This window comes from Rhinoderma darwinii, chromosome 6 (assembly GCF_050947455.1).
Source record: "Rhinoderma darwinii isolate aRhiDar2 chromosome 6, aRhiDar2.hap1, whole genome shotgun sequence".
NCBI classification, from domain to species: domain Eukaryota; kingdom Metazoa; phylum Chordata; class Amphibia; order Anura; family Rhinodermatidae; genus Rhinoderma; species Rhinoderma darwinii.
In genome coordinates this window covers 26,367,290-26,386,587 of record NC_134692.1, presented here as the reverse complement: position 1 = coordinate 26,386,587, position 19,298 = coordinate 26,367,290, and the positions used below count along the sequence as shown (strand labels likewise).

General features: G+C 41.8%; 1 protein-coding gene across 1 annotated transcript in view; it reads right to left on the bottom strand.

Annotated features, from left to right (window-relative positions):
• The window catches only part of PSMD14 (proteasome 26S subunit, non-ATPase 14), a 73,303-nt gene that overhangs the window by 51,248 nt on the left and 2,757 nt on the right, over positions 1-19,298 (bottom strand). The window contains exon 2 of the mRNA XM_075831098.1: positions 12,100-12,151. Within this exon, the coding sequence (XP_075687213.1) occupies positions 12,100-12,147 (48 nt within the window). The 5' untranslated portion in view covers positions 12,148-12,151. The remainder of the gene's footprint in view (positions 1-12,099; positions 12,152-19,298) is intronic.

Below are 19,298 nucleotides of genomic sequence, written 5' to 3'. Positions count from 1 at the left end.
TAAAACAAGGCGTTTATGCTCCAAAATCAGCCCGAAAATAAGCAGTGTGAACAAACCCTTATAGTATCTGACATTTTTTATTTTTTTTGCATGCCATCACGATTCATTTTGTATTGGTGTATACCGAAAAAAAATTAGGGGGAAAGGGAAAAAAAAAACAAAAAAAAAAAAAAATAACTATATGGACAGGGCGTGGGAAGAAATATGTTCGTAGATAATTTAAAAGAAGAAAAAAAAAAATCGCCTTATATGACCCTGGAGGACAGGACAAATTCTACACGTCTCTCGACCATATTACTCACCTATACATCGCTATTAGGGCTCGTCCACACGCTACGGAATTACCGTGTTTTTTTCTGGACGGAATTTCGGACGGAAAAAACGCAGCAGAATACAGTAGCAGAATAGAGGGTGAGATTTAACAAATCTCATCCACACACTGCGTAAAATTTCCGACCCGAAATGGACCTGTGGTGCGCATTTTTCAAACCGCAGCATGACAATTCCTGCTGCGGAAAGTGTGCAGAATTGCTGCGTTTTTTAGAGGAGATGTCTCCATCTCCTAACATTGAGAAAAAAGCGTCAAAATTTACGCACCATTTTCTGCCGTAAAAACCGCAGGAAATGGTGCGTTGTTCCCCGCAGAAAGCCTTCGACTTTCAACGGAATTTCTGCAGCAATTCCCTTGTGTGTGGACAAGCCCTTAGGCCTCATACACACATCCTTCACCGTTTTGACGTCCTTTTTGAAACGGATCCGTGTGTCCGCTATAACTTCCATGTGCTTTCCGTTTTCACTCCATGTCCGTTCCTTTGTTCCGGACGTTGTGCTTCCATTTTAAAAACGGAAGGTATTAAAATTAACTTGTCACATGACACAGGGAACACCCATAGGAACGTTACATGATCGTTTTGGCGCTGTTTTCACCACAAACAAGCATACTATGGCATAATAGCAAAACAGGGCCATAAATAATGAATTACAGCAAAGTGCAACGTGTGTATTTACTTATTTTCGGCCGCTGTGCACGACTTCACTGCTCCCGACGACACTGCAACATCGCCTTTGAAAGCTCCTCCCACACGGCATCCTTTTTGTACCGGTCGTGGTACAACTCTGCCCGTGTATCCCACAGTTCTGGGTGGTCGGGCACCATTGTGATCAGTCTGTCCATATCCATCTTGTGTGTTGAATGCTGTGAACTTTGGCACGCCCAGCCGTTGCTTGGCAACGGATCTGTCAAAAACGGACGACACACGGATGCCTTCTGTGTGCTGTCCGTTTTGACGGACCCATAAACCTCAATGGGCCCCACGGTCACTGAACAACGGACAAAAGTAGGACATGCTCTACTTTTGACGGAACAGTCAAAACAACGGAAGTGTGCATGGCACCATTGAAATGAATGGGTCAGCGTGCGATCAGTTAAAAAAACCGGATAGCACCCTGAAGAAAATAACTGAATGAGGCCTTATTGTTAAGAATGTAATGTAAAGTCACAATGTTTAAGCTCAGCCTAACTCAGAATATCACACTACAAAAAGTGCAAATGCCACGGAAGGAAAAAAAATATAAACCGTGCACATAAAAAAAAAAAAAAAAAAACTCCAGCTTTATTTTCCAATTAATAAACTTACATGCAAATACTCAACAGGTTTGCTACAAAATCACGAATGAAGATAGTTTAAAAAAAACAAAAAAAAACATCTAGTAAGACATTTTTGTCTCTTCTGTAAATAATAAAACGTAGAAAAGAAAAGGCCTTGACCTACGAACATTGTTACAGCAATTACCGGAACTCCCTGTACACAATGCGCTGTGTAGATAAACGGACCAAAGAACTCCCATTTAAACCCCCCCCCCATACAATTTGCTAGTACCGGCATGCCCTCGACATTTAAGAAACAGGCTTCTGTTACCTTTGAGAGCCACGTGGTCCATACGCTGCAAATATTTAATGATGGTCTTCATTTGGACCGTGTTTTATTTAACCTGTTACTTTTAAGACGAACAATAAGGAAATCACACGAGGGAATAAGACGGTGACTTTTTATTTTGAAAAAAAAGTCCTTAATGATGTCATAAACGTCTTTCTAGTGAACGGAAATTCTATGGTCGTGGAATAACGAGGACAATCGCCGCCCACCGTCTCCCAGTTAGAAAGACTGTACCCGCTTCTAACACCAATTACTGCTTCTCTTAGCGACACTGGGATATGAAACCACCATTGTTGTGTGTAAGAGGTTAGACATGAATTGGCTGTAATGGTCTCACGGTTTATCCGGAAAAACAAAAAGCAGCAACCTCAAAATAAAATACATAATGTTATGCCACGGGTCCATTGCACCCAGAGGACCATTGACTCCTGTAAAGGAATCTGTACATAAGACTAAATTTGATTCGGGCAGGCAGCGTGGCAGCGGAATTTAAAAAAAAAAAGTACAAAAGAGCAGGTTCTCAGAAATTCTTCATATGTAAAATAACTCTTACACTAAGCCACCAGCACAAGACTCATGGAAGGCTCCAAGCGGCACCTCCGCAGCCCTCCAGTACCTGCTAGTCTGATGAAGGTAATAATTCTCTATCTATATCCCTCTCTCATTTCTATCTCTATCGTTTTTGGTCTATGGCTTCATTCTGAACGACTGCAGGTCTATAATACAGACGCTAAAATATCGACATCTATCTAGCTGGCTATTTATATGGAAAATAACCCTCTGTAGCAAATGTTGCTTTCAGGAAGTCCAGTCTGACCGCGTGTTGCTGCATATCTTTACAGGCGTGATAGATATATATATATATATATATATATATATACACATATACACTATGGTCACACTAAATATTTTTCAGCCTATTTACTATTATTATAGTATTTTTTGTTAATGTCATACACCTCCTTGACTAAAAATACTCCATAAAGAGTAGTGTTTTTTTACTCTTCTGAAAAATGTTTAGCGCGACCTCTAGTTTCAAAATTTTATCGCCTGAGAGTTGTTGTAAAATTGCGACTTCCAACAAACCAACAAGAATTCTAACCAATGCCACGGTCATGCAACCAAAAAAATGTCGTGGAGCCCTAACCTTACTGCGGTCACCTTCCCATCATATTTGTGACTACAATATGCGCCCAGGAGCCTTGACCTTATTTGCTCAATGCAGTACATGGACCCTATTACTACATCATAAAAAAATACGTATGATGCCTGAAGGGGTTATTCGCATCGAAGACATTTATTAAATATCAACGGAATAAGACATTTAAGGCATTTCTATCGTAACTCCCTCAAAAGTACATTGCGATAGCAGCGCACATGTGAAGCCACCTCTCCATTCATCTTTTACCTTGATGAGGCGGCCAAGAGATGCATCAGTGGGCCCCGTTCTCCCAGTAGGTGCAAGTCCCAGAAATGCCTTAGACCGGAGTAACCTTTTATGCGACTGCCTAAAGTGCATGTCCACCTTTTAATACCACGTGGTCCAAAACTCTGCCACGTTTCATTTCATAATATATCTTAATAGCGGTCGGAGCTCTGTTTTTCTGATCCAGAGCAGAAACACGGCTGCAGCTTCTCCCAGCGACCTGCTAGTATTGCTGGGCCGGCTTCAGATTAAACAGGGGTTGTCTTTATAAGAGAACACCTTTAGTGGCAGCCATGACAGCGGTGAGGTGGGTAGCAGCCCATCTTCTCCCAAAAGCAGTGAAATGTGTCGCCTTCTTGCTACAGTATGACAGTATTTCTATCCGTTCTGTATTCTAATGTCCAAATACAATGTCAGCCGCACAGCCTTGTAAATCGTAGGTGGGTGCCGACCTGCCCAGGTCAGGGCTAACAGACCTGCTGTAGTAGAATCCAAAAATCAGGCAGCACTCCAAGGTATAAGCAAGGTAGAAAAAGGAGCTTTATTGGTCCATATACACACGACGTTTCAGCTCAACACAGGAGCCTTTCTCTGTATTCTATTCATGAAGCAGGAAGATCTGGATGAGCACAGATCTAGGACCCAGCTAGATAGAGGAGTGATGACCGGTTAGAACAAAGCGGCCTGCATCTGTAGTTGAAATCTATGTGGACCTCCTGTAAAACGTTATTGGGATTTCATAAATCTTTTTATAAGAGCAGATATTCCCATGTCACGTCTCGAGCGTGAGTAGTAAACACTCGACCAGGAATAAATGAGAACTTCGTCTTGTACAACTGGCAGGTCTTCCAGGTCTACATATATATTATGACTGTGTTCTCACAAGCTGTAGAAAACAGTTTCTTTTTTAGCTATTTAATGACAAGCCCCATGCCTCAGAATTCACTTTCCCAGTGATAAGGTTGAGTGCCATCCATGTTGCCCTATCCTGGAAGTTTCCCAACTATCCCATCTGATAAAATACACTCACAGATGGGAGAACATGATAGATAATTGGCAACTACGTAAGGAAATATAGTGGCTATTGCCATGCGAGTCGAATACCGCGCCAAATCAAAGAGCATGGCACTTAACGTAACTGGGCTCAGCTTGGATTATTACAGAGACAGAGGCAGACACTCATTCAGACCTGCAGCTTCAGCAAATAAAGATTATACATTGCATAATACTAAACTATTCAAAATTTTCAATATACTTGCTGTATCAATTACTCTCTCTGCTTGCTGTCAATTAAAAGGAACATTCAAAGTTTACTTCTATGCGATAAAAACCTGTCCTGGTCATGTGACGGACATAGAGGTGCTCCGCTTATTACAGTACAGTTATCAGATGCTTTGTCTTGTAATAAGCCGAACATCTGTGTGATTATCACGTGACCAGGACAGATTTTAATCCCCTGGAAGTAAACAATGAAGGTTCCTTTGAAATGACAGCAAGCAGAGATCTTGAAAAGCTTGAGGAAGGAATAACTTATTTGCTGAAATTGTAATACCCCTTTAAAGGGGTTGTACAGTCATAAGAAATTGATGGTCTATCCTCAGGATAGGGCTTAAATATCTGTTCGGTAGGGGTCCAACTCCCAGAACCCCCGCCGAGAACCTGTTTTGAAGCGGCTGCAGCGCTCGTACCAGTGCCGATTCCCCTTAATTTCGGTCACTGCTCATACTGTGAATCACCGACAAACTAGTAGTGGCGGCCACGCAGTATTCCCTCATTCACTTCAATAGGAGATGGCTGTATCACTGTGAACCCCGCTACAAACGTACTGACGATTCATAGTGCAAGAGGATAAGAAATGAAGGGGAAGCAGCGCTCATACGAGCACCACGGCCCCTTCAAAACAGCTGGTCAGTGGGGGTGCTGACAGTCTGACCCCCCCCCCCCCCGAATCAGGTATTAATGGCTTATCCGGAGGATAGACCATCAATTTCTCATGACTGGACAACCCCTTTAACGCTGTGTAAGTATTATTACTACTACCAATACGAAGGGTTCTTTTACATGGGCAGATAAACTGTCCATAACGAGCGCGAACGATGATATAGGAAGTTGGTTGGCGCTCGTTTACTTTAATTTTCCTGTGGCAATGATCAGGAGGGGATTCGTACAAGCGATCGTTCATGCAATCATTTGTTTGAGCCCCCCCCCTCTCATACACTTTGCATTATCGTGCTGCTGACAAACGACAATTTTAAAGATGTGATTAACAACAAAAAAGCGTTTTATCGTTTTATCGCTGGGCAGGTCTACACTGGACAATGATCAGGCGCGGACGTTCATTAAACGACTGTTCAGGCGATCACAGCCCTGTCTAAAAGGCGCCTAAGGCTCTGTTAACATCTTCGTTTTTCTTTACGTTTGGTGCACAAGCCAGGAAAATCTCCCAATAAACCGTGTGTAATATAATTGCATACATCGCTCATAGACTTCCATTGCAAAAATAAACAAGTGCTGTGTGGTATAGGAACCTTTTTCAATACACCGAACATACAGCCAAAACGAGATGTGAACATGGCCTTAGAGATGCTACTCATAACAGTAGTCACTGACATTTTCCCTAAATGTCATAAATTGAAATGGTCATACCCCCTTCTACTGCTCTTCTATCGTGTCAGTGTTCACTGTAATTCTGCCATTCTATTCACAAACCAGAAACTTTAGGATGTGTACTTTAGGATCCAAATTGGAAAGTGTGTGACCCTGCTTTGTAATGCATTCAATTGTGAAAGGGCAGACCAGAACCTAAAAGTACACTGCAGTACTTCTATCTGCTTATTAGGAGACAAATTGTCCTCTTCCATTACAGAGCGTGAAGTTAAGGAGGAGTAAGTAAAAATGTATTCAGTACCTAAAGGGGGGGGGGGGGAGATAGCGTTTTCAACTTGAAGACAATACACAGGGCAGGAAAGTGTTATTTGTTGCACGGTGCATATGATTTACGCTACATGTTTCTTAAGGAGCATTAAATTACCATTTTGCTAATTTCTCGGCAGAATCAATTGTATAAAGCCCATATGTCGACCTTTCAGACACATTTTCTCACATTTCGAGAAGACAGATGACAGAAGCTGGAATTAAGGAAGTTAATTATGACATCATTAAAATGCGCATTGAGAACTCCAATGGCACAAACAAGGTGAGAAACCCCTTTTGACTTTTCCTACGTCTCCCTTACACAAAAGGTCGAGGAAAGCGGAGACAAAGATTACAGGCGGGCACATCAGCTGCCCAACTACCGAGTTAGGCTGTGCCACCAGATGTTCATGAAAGCAATCCTTTCATGCCAGACGAGGCTGCTGAACTAGGCAGAAACTATATAAAATGAGACATACGGATTATTTTTATTTCAATTGCTCATCTAAAAACGTGGGCACCCAAAGCCTATCTAAGGGGAGACTCCAGTAAAATACTATAGCATCCCACTTCTGTAAGTCATTAGGCAACCCTTTACACGCCCTCATGAATAATTATTTTAATTTGCTCGGTTTGCCAGGCAGCGGCTGAACATGTTCGGGATGTTGCCTAGCGACAGCCACAGCAGGAAGCTGGTGACACTGACGGGTCTTACTCCTGTGGTGATTAAAGTTGTCACCTACCAGTCAGCAGAAATGTTGGTACTGCAAAAACGAATACAGGTTTTGCAACTTTATAGGGGTTCTAAGATAGTTTCTAAGGTTCAAGTCTCATTATAGAAATTGGGTCAGAGAGGATAGTTCTAGAGAACTACTTTTTAAGGATTGACTATGAAGGATATATCCATGGAGAGCAGTATTCAGCCCACACAGAAGGCCTTGTTTTATGGTTTTAAAGGTTTGGTTTTGGTATTAAAGAAACACTAAACCTCAAAGTGAATAATACAAGTAAATAGGATATAAACTTGCTCATACTGTTTGTCAGTCTTCAGGATCTTCTGCATAATCCTGAAACAAGCAGTCTTGTAGAAATCCTGCAGAGAACACAGGGGTTAATTTATGCTGATTTGTTCCATTATCGGCTGGAGAACAATGCAAGGGGCGGAGTCAAGAAAAGTGGTGGAGCTTAACTATCCTATCCTTGCTCCTACTGCAGACAGGGCAAAGGGGGGGGGGGAGCTCCCTGCTGCAGCCAGGTGTCTTACAGTCAGACACGATAGTGAGGAGAAGGGGGAAATGGCTGATCTCATGTAATACATGGAGAATTCTTTATATATTTCTCAGTTTCAATTGCTATATGAAAAAGTAGGATCAAAGCATAAAATAAATTTAAGAAAGAAATTGCTGTAATATTTTTTTTTTTGTGTGTGAATTTTCTGTTTAGTTCTCCTTAAAGGGAACCGGTCACTAGGTTTAGAGCCACTAAAACCACCAGCATCTAGTTATGCAGTTAGGGTTTAGTGTTCCGAACCTGCCCACGTCAAAAACGGACGTTTAAGAAATAGTTAGTAAGACAACCTACAAGTAACTTTTTATGGGATACACATGCATGAAGCCGAGGACAGTACACTGCGTATACGCATTAATGCGAGGTAAACGGTCATGTGCTTCACGCGCACAATGCTGCCGGACTCCTCTTAGAAACTTGTAACTTGTTTTACTAACTATTACCTAAGCAGACGGTACGGACGTGGGCAGGTTTGCAACACTAAACCCTAGCTGCATAACGACTTGCTGGTGTTTTAGAGGCTCCATACGTAGTGACAGGTGCCCTTTAAAAGCAGAATTCCAGCCCACAACTCAGTGTATGTTGAGAATGATCATCAACTACAAGAAACTAAACCCCCAAGTAGAAAAAGACGATCAGGTAACTGCCACGCATATACCAAGCAAATGAGATTTATTAAGACGAAGCCTGGACTTCTGCTTTGAAGGAAAAATTTAAAATATCCCAGCAATTCCTCCCTTAATCTCCTCCTGTCCTGAGAAATATATAAAGAAACCTTCTCTTTGTGTCCAAGGAAGACAACCATGTACCCCCACCTCCGCCTCGCTGTCCTGTGTCTTACTGTAAGACAACTGGCTGCAACATGAGCCTCTCCCCTCTCTGCAGTAGGACACCGAGATTGTTAAAGAGGCTCTGTCACCAGATTTTGCAACCCCTATCTGCTATTGCAGCAGATCGGCGCTGCAATGTAGATTACAGTAACGTTTTTATTTTTAAAAAACGAGCATTTTTCGCCAAGTTATGACCATTTTTGTATTTATGCAAATGAGGCTTGCTAAAGTCCAACTGGGCGTGTATTATGTATGTACATCTGGGCGTGTTTACTTCTTTTACTAGCTGGGCGTTCTGACGAGAAGTATCATCCACTTCTCTTCAGAACGCCCAGCTTCTGGCAGTGCAGACACAGCGTGTTCTCGAGAGATCACGCTGTGCCGTCACTCACTTCCTGCCCCAGGTCCTGCATCGTGTCGGCCACATCGGCACCAGAGGCTACAGATGATTCTGCAGCAGCATCAGCGTTTGCAGGTAAGTCGATGTAGCTACTTACCTGCAAACGCTGATGCTGCTGCAGAATCAACTGTAGCCTCTGGTGCCGACACGATGCAGGACCTGGGGCAGGAAGTGAGTGACGTCACAGCGTGATCTCTCGAGAACACGCTGTGTGTCTGCACTGCCAGAAGCTGGGTGTTAACGAACAGAAGTGGATGATGCTGATTCGTCAGCATCATACACTCCCATTCACAACGCCCAGCTAGTAAAAGAAGTAAAAACGCCCCGATGTACGCACATAATACACGCCCACTTGGACTTTTACTGTATACACGCCCAGTTGTACTTTTGCAAGCCTCATTTGCATAAATACAAAAATGGTCATAACTTGGCCAAAAATGCTAGTTTTTTAAAAATAAAAACGTTACTCTTATCTACATTGCAGCGCCGATCTGCTGCAATAGCAGATAGGGGTTGCAAAATCTGGTGACAGAGCCTCTTTAAGCACCGCCATTTTGCTAAGCCCCACCCCTACACCGTTCACCAGCCGAAAATGGAACAGATCAGCAGGACTAACCCCTGCGTTCTCTGCAGGATTTCTACAAGACGGTTTCAGACACATGCAGAAAACACTATGGACTGACCAAAGCTCTGTTCATATTCAGTGTATGCATCGTGAAAGCTCCTAGCGCATTTTGCCAAATGTAGCCATAGGGGTATTCACACGACGGAGGCTAAGAGAGCGTCCTTTTGACCTTCGTCAGGCCCTTTCCTATACAGTGAAGAACTGCTAAAAAAGTACACACATTTTTTTTGTTTTCAACTTTGCGGCCAATGGACAACGTATGCCACTATATGATAATACAGTGGCGTACATCAGAGCCTTACATCGGAACTATATGTTGGGGTATTCAATGTATTGCTCTGACGTTATGTGAGCAGAGACAAGCACTAGAAATCTTCGTTTAACTTTTATCATAAAATTTTAGGACTATTGTTCCTTTAATGACCAGGCTACTTTTACTTTTGGGTAATGTATTGTTCATGTTACAGTTTATACAAAAATCCTTTACTAACGCTAAAATGTCAATTTCTTTATATATTTTTTACTGTATTAACTTTTTCCCCCCACAATGGATTTTTTAATTTTTACTTTGGAGACTTTATAGCATAAGATAATACAGAATTTCCTATAAAAGTGTGTTACTGCCTGGTCACACTGGCTTCCAATCCAAGGTCTCCAACATCTTAACCATCCAAGTATACAAGGATGACTATAGACCAGTGCTGAGGCGCCCCTCAGATTTTAGCGAGGCGCAACTGAATCAGCAATTTTGACAGTGCTGCACAAGCCCTTCTCTGGTTGCACTAATATCTGGTTTTGCAACACAACACAAATTTTGTGCTTATTTTATTGTTCTGCTGGGCTCAAGCGACAAAGTTTTAGATAGATTTAGGTAATTTGTGACAATTTTAACATTGACTACAACCAATGGTGATAAAAAAAATATTGAAAAAACGTTCTATAGGCTATATCTGAGCGAATGTTGGGGCATACAGACACGTGCCCTAACTAACAGCCCTGAGTTGTTTTTTCACAAGCACCCCGGTGGTCTAGAGATGGCGGAAACCCCATTGATTATGTCAAAGGGGGATACCCTTTAATCTACCCCATGTAACATGTAAATGGGCATTTGTTCCCATTCACTCCACTACACACCTGGCCTTCAGGCCCCCTAGGGGGCACATGGGATGGAAAAGCTGTGGAATATCTGTGCGGAAATCCTGAAGTGTATTACAGTATGGATACGATTTAACCTCTTAGTGACCAGTCTATTTTAGGCTTCAATGACCAAGCTATTTTGTACGATTTTTCATCGTCGCATTCAAAGAGCTATAATGTTTTTAGATTTGCGTTGACGTAGCTGTATAAGGACTTGTTTTTTTTTGCAGGACAAGTTGTATTTTTTAATAGAACGATTTTGGGGTACATATAATTTAGTGATTAACTTTTATAAAAAAAAAAAAAAACACAAAAAAACACAGCAATTTCACCATTTTTTGTTTTGCGTCTTAAATTTACGCCGTTTACAGTGTGGAATAAATAACTTTAATCAGGGAGTCGTTACAATTGCGACGATACAAAAACTTATATAGTTTTCTTATGTTTAACTACTTTTACACAGTAAAAACACTATTCAAAATGAATTGTTTTTGGGTCACCATATTTTAGAAGCAATAACTTATATTTTTCCACCGCTGCAGCTGTAGGAGGGCTTTATTTTTTGGGATGACTTGTAGTTTTTATTGGTACCATTTTGGGGTACATGCGACTTTTTGATCACTTTTTTCCCTAAATTTTTTTGAAAACAGGATAAACAGAAAACAGCAATTCATGCGTTTTTTTTTTTTATGGTGTTTGCCGTACGGGTTAAATAACGTAATAGCTTTATAGTTGGGGTCATTATGGAAGCTGTGATAGAAAATATGCGCAATTTTATTACTTTTTTTCATAACAAAGCATTTTGTAAGGGGCAAAAGTGGGTTTTTCATTTATTATTTTTATTTATTATAAACTTTTTTTTTTTTTACTCTCACTAGGGGACTTCACTATGTAATCATTTGATCGCTTTTAGAATACACTGCAATACTTCTGTATTGCAATGTATTATTTATTGCCTATCAGTATAAAACTAAGTCATCTGTTAGGCCATGCATCTGGCATGGCCTAACAGGCATTCACTAGAGGCAGACCTGGGGGCCTTTGTTAGGCCCCCAGCTGCCATACAAACCATCGGCACCCAGCGATCGCATCGATATTGACCGCCGCATCTGAGGATTTAAACAGTGTTTATTTTGATCCCACCCTCAGGTAGCGGAGAGCAGGGGGCTTTTACTGCTCCTGGCGACTCAGATTTATTTGGATGCAGTGCCGTAAAAAGGCGTTTGCATCAAAATAAAGCCTGTTCATGACTGCCCTGAAAAGGCGCATTGGCGGTCATTAACGGGTTAAACAAATCTGCAGAAAATAAGTGCAGAAATTCGGCAGCATGTCAATTTATTTTACGTAAATGCTGCTGAATTTTCGCACTGCTATTGCAAAGAAGCTGTGTGTGAATCTGGCCTTGCAGTTAACCTTGTGGACAATGCATGGATGAAATATACTGCAATTCAGCAACGGTAGGGTCAGTATTTTTATAACAAAAATTAAAATTGGCTTGATTTACGGATTGAACCTAAGTTAAGAAAAAACAAAAACCTACTAACCTGCCCGAGTCCAGGCATTCCACCTCCAAGCCTTAGGAGTCGATCCATGATCCTATAGATTAACAAATAAAAGAAAATTGTAAATGGCACGCACCTTATCAGCCAAACTACATTCACCTTCAATCACTCAGTATGCCAAAAATATTGGTGGTAATTACAGCACAACATCAGTCTTCCTGTTAATTAACGCCACATATTAATTCAAAAAGCTGTCTCCTCCACTAATTAACAGGCAGTGTTTGCTTCTTTAGGTTTAGTTACCATAAGTCATAGAAAAAAAAAAAAGTTGTTTTTAATGCAATATTTTAACTGGAAAGGTATTTTCTCTCTCGAATGAGAATCTTGAACAAGCGGAATTCTGATTAAGTCGACTTCACACGCAATATTCGATCAGTGTTTTTAGCTCGTAAAATAATTAACATTTCAAGTGTTTTTTAGTTTGAACATGCGTTTTTCAAGTCCTATAGAGAAGCCTATGAGACAAAATCGCCAGACAATGATGCCATAACCCAGAGCATGTTTTGAAGAAAACACTACAACCCAAAAGGCTTTGGGGAGATTTAGGCTGGCCTCTCATACGCCAGTCTAGAACCAAAATACAATGGAGTAAAATGGGCCAAATTTATGAAGAGGCAGTTGTCTGTGCACGAGCAATCAAAATGTACGTCTGCTTGTAATGATGGGGGTAGGGAAACAGACAAGTGAGCCCTAATTTACCCGCCACTCAGTCCCTGCCTACTTGCAACGACCCGCCCTAGGCGACGGGGTACAACTGGGCGACGGTCCCTACACTCAATAAGTGCATGACAGACAAACAGACAAGGGAACACAGAACCTAAGGGAAACGGGGCAGTTGCCCACGGTAACACCGTGAGCAACAAGAGTAGTAAACGAGCCGAGTCAAACCAGGAGAGTACGAGGTGCCAAACGCAGAGCAGGATAGTAGTGAACAAGCCGAGTCAAACCAGGAGTGTACGAGGTACCAAACGAAGAGCAGGAGAGTAGTCAGCAAGCCAGGGTCACTACGAAGCAGGGACAAATAGTACAAGAAGCTGCAGCAGGGCCAGGAAACCAGCAGAGAAGACTCACAAGCAAGGAGGAACAGGAAAGGCAGGTATAAATAGACAGAGGGCGGGAGCTAGCTCCGTCTGGCCAGGCTGCGATAGGCTCTCCCACTCCTAAGCCTGCCATCCTGAGTGGTGGAAGATGGAGTCAGTCTCACAGACATAGAAGCAGGTGCAGACTGATTACCTATGGGCGTTGATAAAGAAGCTGTGCCTGGCAGATCCTTCAGGGTATGTTCACACGATAGCAGGCATTTACGGCTGAAATTACAGACTGTTTTCAGAAGAAAACAGTTGCGTCGTTTCAGCCGTAAATGCTCCTCCTCGTAATATACGAGGCGTCTGTGACGCTCGTATATCTTGAGCTGCTTTCATTGAGTTCAATGAAGAACGGCTCAAATTACGTTGCAAAGAAGTGCCCTGCATATAATGTATATAAGTGCCCTGCACTTCTTTGCCGAGGCAGTCAATTTACGCGTCGTCGTTTGACAGCTGTCAAACGACGACGCGTAAATTACAGGTCGTCTGCACAATACGTCGGCAAACCCATTCAAATGAATGGGCAGATGTTTGCCGACGTATTGTAGCCCTATTTTCAGGCGTAAAACGAGGCATAATACGCCTCGTTTACGCCTGAAAATAGGTTGTGTGAACCCAGCCTTACACTGCTATGAGAAGGCTCAGATTTTTGTAGTAATTCAGGCTAATTTCTGGTATATCTGTAGGACCGAAAGTGGCCCTACTCCCTCTAGCTAAACCCCACCCCAATTTTTTAAATGGCGAGAGATGGGTAATATAGAAAGAAAAGTCGCAAATTATTACACAATAGTGGTGTGTGCCATTATTTGTGACCAACGCTAGTTGTGGCGTAAATTCAATAATAAATTTCTCCATTGTATGTAGCCAATGAAAACACAGTAAAAAACAGCGTCTGAATCCGCTTACTTTACACTTTCCACTACTCAACAAAACTGCAAGTGAGGGATATCAAGACAAAAAAAATAGAACTCTAAAGCATTGATAAGCGCCTTACATTGGAGACAGTTTTGATTTTCTGGGTGATTAAAAGTTCTAGGAGGATGTTCTAACATTGTATTACAGCACAAACCTGGACGGAATAAACTTTTATGTATTGTGCAGGAGACAATATATAAGAAGGTGCACCCATGTCTACGCTCCGCTCACACCTGTGTGGGGTTCTGTAGGACATGAAGAGTAGCCCAGTCTGCAGTGCTGTTCTCACCATTAAAAAAATAAAACGGATGGGGGGGGGGGGGGAGGAATAAAAAAAATAAAAAAAATTCATGTGTATGTGCCTTTCAAAAAAATACAGAGCGTTCTAATAAAATGACAGGCAACAGATCCCTCACCACATAGGAGTAGTCCACGTATATCTCTGATCTTTCCTGCCGCACGCACTGCAGAAGTCTGGACCTTCAAACTGGACCAGGAGGTATACAGCAAGCACCGGCAGTCCCTACTGTTCTGCACTACGGAGCTGTGGGCACTCTGTGCCGCTGTATGATGCCTCTGTATCATCCTGTATTACAGACATATCCTCCCCTCCATACCCAGCACCTGACAGATCATATCACAATGTACAGCACCGTCCTGTAGAAGACTACGGGCTATATATAAGGTCAGCTCTGTACATCTAGGAGCTGGTGTGCATAAGCCCTTAGGCTGGATTCACACACAATATCTAGGCCAGTGTTTTGTTTTTTTGCTAGAGGGAAACATAAAAATATGAAACGTTCTACACAATCCATTTTTGTGTTTTTTTTGTCCGTCTTTTGCCCTAGTGGGGTGTGTGTTTTGTTTTTCCAAATAGAATGCTCTGTGTTGTGCTATGTTTTGTACCAATAGACATAAAAAAAAAGACAAAATAAAAAAAACATCCAAAAACTGCATTTGCGGTGTTGCAGAAGTTGGAGCAGTTTTTGATATGAAGGAGGCCTTAAAAAAAAAAAAAAAAAAAAAAATTACAAACATATGCTATAATACATTAAGATAGCAAATACTAAGGGTAAGTTCACAGAGCGTCGTAATCCGTGCCAAAAAACTCTCCAAACCGCCCCCCATTGATTTTAATGGGAGGCAGAGACGTTTCTTTTTCCGGCCAACTTTTTGCCGCTCGCGGAAAAAAACAAAAAAACCTGCATACTCTTTCTTTGAGATGTGTCCGCCTCTGACCTCCCATTGTAATCAATGGGAGGCAAAAAACAAACAAACCTGTGGCGCTCGTTTTGAGCATTTTTTGTGCCAGTTTATGAATTCGATTCAACAGCTGCGTGCAAAAAAACGTGAAAAACAAAAACCCCTCACAATTAAAAATCTTAAAGAATTTTGAGGCCGATTTTTTCTGCCTGGCAAAAAACTGTGTGAACTAGGCCTAAGATCTATACGTTCACAAATAAATATATTACATACACACACAGAAATATACATAAAACAGAGATACCGGGAATGCAAGGTTAAAAATAAAAGCCGGAGATAAGACTGTGAGAACAATCATATGTTTTGTAATTCTGCTTATTTTTGAAGAACACATATGCTCCTGAATTGGAAAAAAAACGATTTGCATGGAAGTCATCCAACATCTATGTCTACCACTACATTGGAAGAATGAAGTATAGTCTGACATTAAGGGAAGAATGACAACAGACATAACCACGCTGTCAGATTTCATTCATTATTTTCACAAGGTAAAGTTATAAGGCTGGAATCACACATGCAGTTTTAGGTGCAGTTTTTTTTTAGGAAGGAAAAATATAAAGGAAAGAATTCTCTTATTTTTTGTATCCAACTCGTGTGTTTGGCTCCAGAGATTGCATAAAAAGCTGCATTAAAAACTGCATGTGTGATTCCAGCCTTAAAGGAGTTTTCCACTACCGGACAACGGATGACCTTTCCACCGGACAGGTCATCAGTATATGATCAGTGCGTGTCCGACACCCAGACCCCCCACTGATCAGCTGCTCCGGCTGCCTCCAGGCACTGGATGTACAGTTGGCTCCAGTCACAGAATAGCGGCTGATCTTCCATACTGCAGCTCTGCTCCTATTCAAGTGAACAGGAGCAGAGCTGCAGTTCGTCAGCTGTGCAATGTACGGAGCCAAATGCTTCTAGCTCCGTACACTGCATAGTGTGCAATGACATCTGGGGCCCGCAGGCAGTCGGAGAAACTAATCGGTGCGGGGTCCGGTTGTCTGACACGCACCGATCATATACTGATGACCTATCCGGTGGATAGGTCTTCAGTTGTCCAGGTAGTGGACAACTCATTTAATCCGGTTTCACACATATTTTGATGTGTTTTTGATTTTGTCAAAAACACTGCAACCAGATGTTAGTTTAAAAGCTATGTACACCTCTGAAGGGAATTTTTTATATATATTTTTTTTTTTATAAAAAAGGTTAGTGTGATTAGTGCAACTTTTCTAAATAGTTATTAAAAATTTGTTTTACTTTTTGAGACACAGCTGCTCTGTATCGCTCGCGATGACCTGAATCCGTCAGTCCCGCAGCCCTGACAGCTTCAGTGTGCGGGTTCAGTAGTTATGAACTTAGACGTCATAGATTACAGGTGGATCCTGCTTGTCAGAGACACGCAGGAGCCGCTTTCACTGAACCCGTTAGTCCCGCGGGAGCAGGATTTAGCACACCATACAGCTGCTCTGTATAGAGAATACAGAGCAGCTGTATCTCAAAAATTAAAACAAATTTCTAATAAAAACTATTTAGAAAGTTGCATCAATCACACGGACTAAACTTTTTATTAACAAAAAAAAATAAATTGCCTTTCAAAGTTTTACCTGGCCTTTAAAGGGAACCTGTCACCAGCATTTCACCTATTAAACCAGCAATACCTGGTGGTAGTTAGTGAAAAATCATTTCTATACAACCTATAATTGTCTTCTTAGTCGGCTCTGTAGCTTTAGTATTCAGTTTATTCTTCCTGCACTGTATGCTAATGTGAATAAAAGAGTCAAATCTTCATTCCTCAGGTCTTTCCGAGTTTACTCCGCCTCCTTACTTTTGATTGACAGCTCCTCGCCTTCCCCCAGCACACTAACTCCTGCGCTTGTGCATTGATGTCCTCTTCTGGTGTGTGCGCACAACGGGACACCGGATTATTACGATAAAAGGCGCAAAATGTTTGCAGAGCGTTATTTACAGGAGGAGGAGGAGTTTAGGAGAGGGGATAACGGCAATGAACTTTTTATAGCAGCGGCCAGTGAGGGATAAGTAAAGTTCAATAGGTGAAATGCTGGTGACCGTTTCCTTTTACAGTCTAGAATGAAACCTCAGACTGTCGACATACACAGTGTTTAGTTTTTTGGGGCTTTTTTTTGGTGTTTCTCTCCATAGGCTTCTCTATAAAACTTCAAAAAGGCAGGAAAAATACATGTACAAAATTACGTTAAATAAAAAAGCCACTAAAAATGCATGCAAAAAAATAAAATTTATATTAATGTTAAATTTAAAAAAGATGCTCGTGTTTGGAAATTGTTTGAATTTAATACGTTTATCTAAAGTCAAAGGGGTTGTCTCATCCCCTCGCGATCAGCTGTTATCAACGGGGAAAGTGGCAGCCGCTGCAGGGGAGATGTAGCTTCACATGCCGGCCATTCAAGTGAACGGCTGTCCATGTAATGCATAGAGAGCAATCCCCCTTTCTGGCACACAGAGGCAGTTCTCAAGCGGGGGACCCCCTCTGACATTCATATGCCCTTGTAGGGGGTGGGGAACAGGGGTCAAATCCTTTAAAGCAATTAAAACCAATAGGGGGATGGAATTTCTCAAAATTGGTGCAAATGAAAATTGGCGTTGCGGTCCTCAGCAATCAGACTCCACCTTTCAATTTTCAGAGGCCCTTTGGAAAATGAAATCAGCAATCTAACTGGTTTGTATGGCAACAACTCCACTTTTTCTTTGCATCAGTTTTGAGAAATCTTCCATTATATTTAGAAAATTACAAAACTCAATACTAGATCTTTTGACTGGGATATTCTCTACAAGCCCTTGTATCTGCACATGCATCGAACGTTTAGTGATAATTTCGAGCCTGCACGGTAACTGGCCTGGCCAGAGACTGCGACAGAAAACCTGTATATATTATATGAACGACACCATATTAAAAATCGCACAGATAAGGAGCTGCAGGCCTCCATTGTTTTAATGGACAGCGGCATATCCTGCAATTCACAACTTGTGCCAGATGGAAAATAAAAATTTGTAAATTGTATTCATTCAGATTTTATGTGCATTTCGCAAGTTTACATACAAAGTGGCCAACTCCTTTAAAGAGGCTCTGTCACCAGATTCTGCAACCCCTATCTGCTATTGCCTGTGATAGGCGCTGCAATGTAGATTACAGTAACGTTTTTATTTTTAAAAAACGAGCATTTTTGGCCAAGTTATGACCATTTTTGTAGTTATGCAAATGAGGCTTGCAAAAGTCCAAGTGGGTGTGTTTAAAAGTAAAAGTCCAAGTGGGCGTGTATTAGGTGCGTACATCGGGGCGTTTTTAATACTTTTACTAGCTGGGCGCTCTGAAGAGAAGTATCATCCACTTCTCTTCAGAACGCCCAGCTTCTGACAGTGCAGATCTGTGACGTCACTCACAGGTCCTGCATCGTGTCGGCCACATCGGCACCAGAGACTACAGTTGATTCTGCAGCAGCATCGGCGTTAGCAGGTAAATCGATGTAGCTACTTACCTGCAAACGCTGATGCTGCTGCAGAATCAACTGAAGCCTCTGGTGCCGACACGATGCAGGACCTGTGAGTGACGTCACAGATCTGCACTGCCAGAAGCTGGGCGTTCTGAAGAGAAGTGGATGATACTTCTCTTCAGAGCGCCCAGCTAGTAAAAGTAGTAAAAACGCCCCGATGTACGCACATAATACACACCCACTTGGACTTTTGCAAGCCTCATTTGCATAACTACAAAAATGGTCATAACTTGGCCAAAAATGCTCGTTTTTTAAAAATAAAAACGTTACTGTAATCTACATTGCAGCGCCTATCTGCTGCAATAGCAGATAGGGGCTGCAAAATCTGGTGACAGAGCCTCTTTAAGGAGATCTGTCCCAAGTACAGTTCGGCTGGGTATTTGTGCCAAATTGAAGA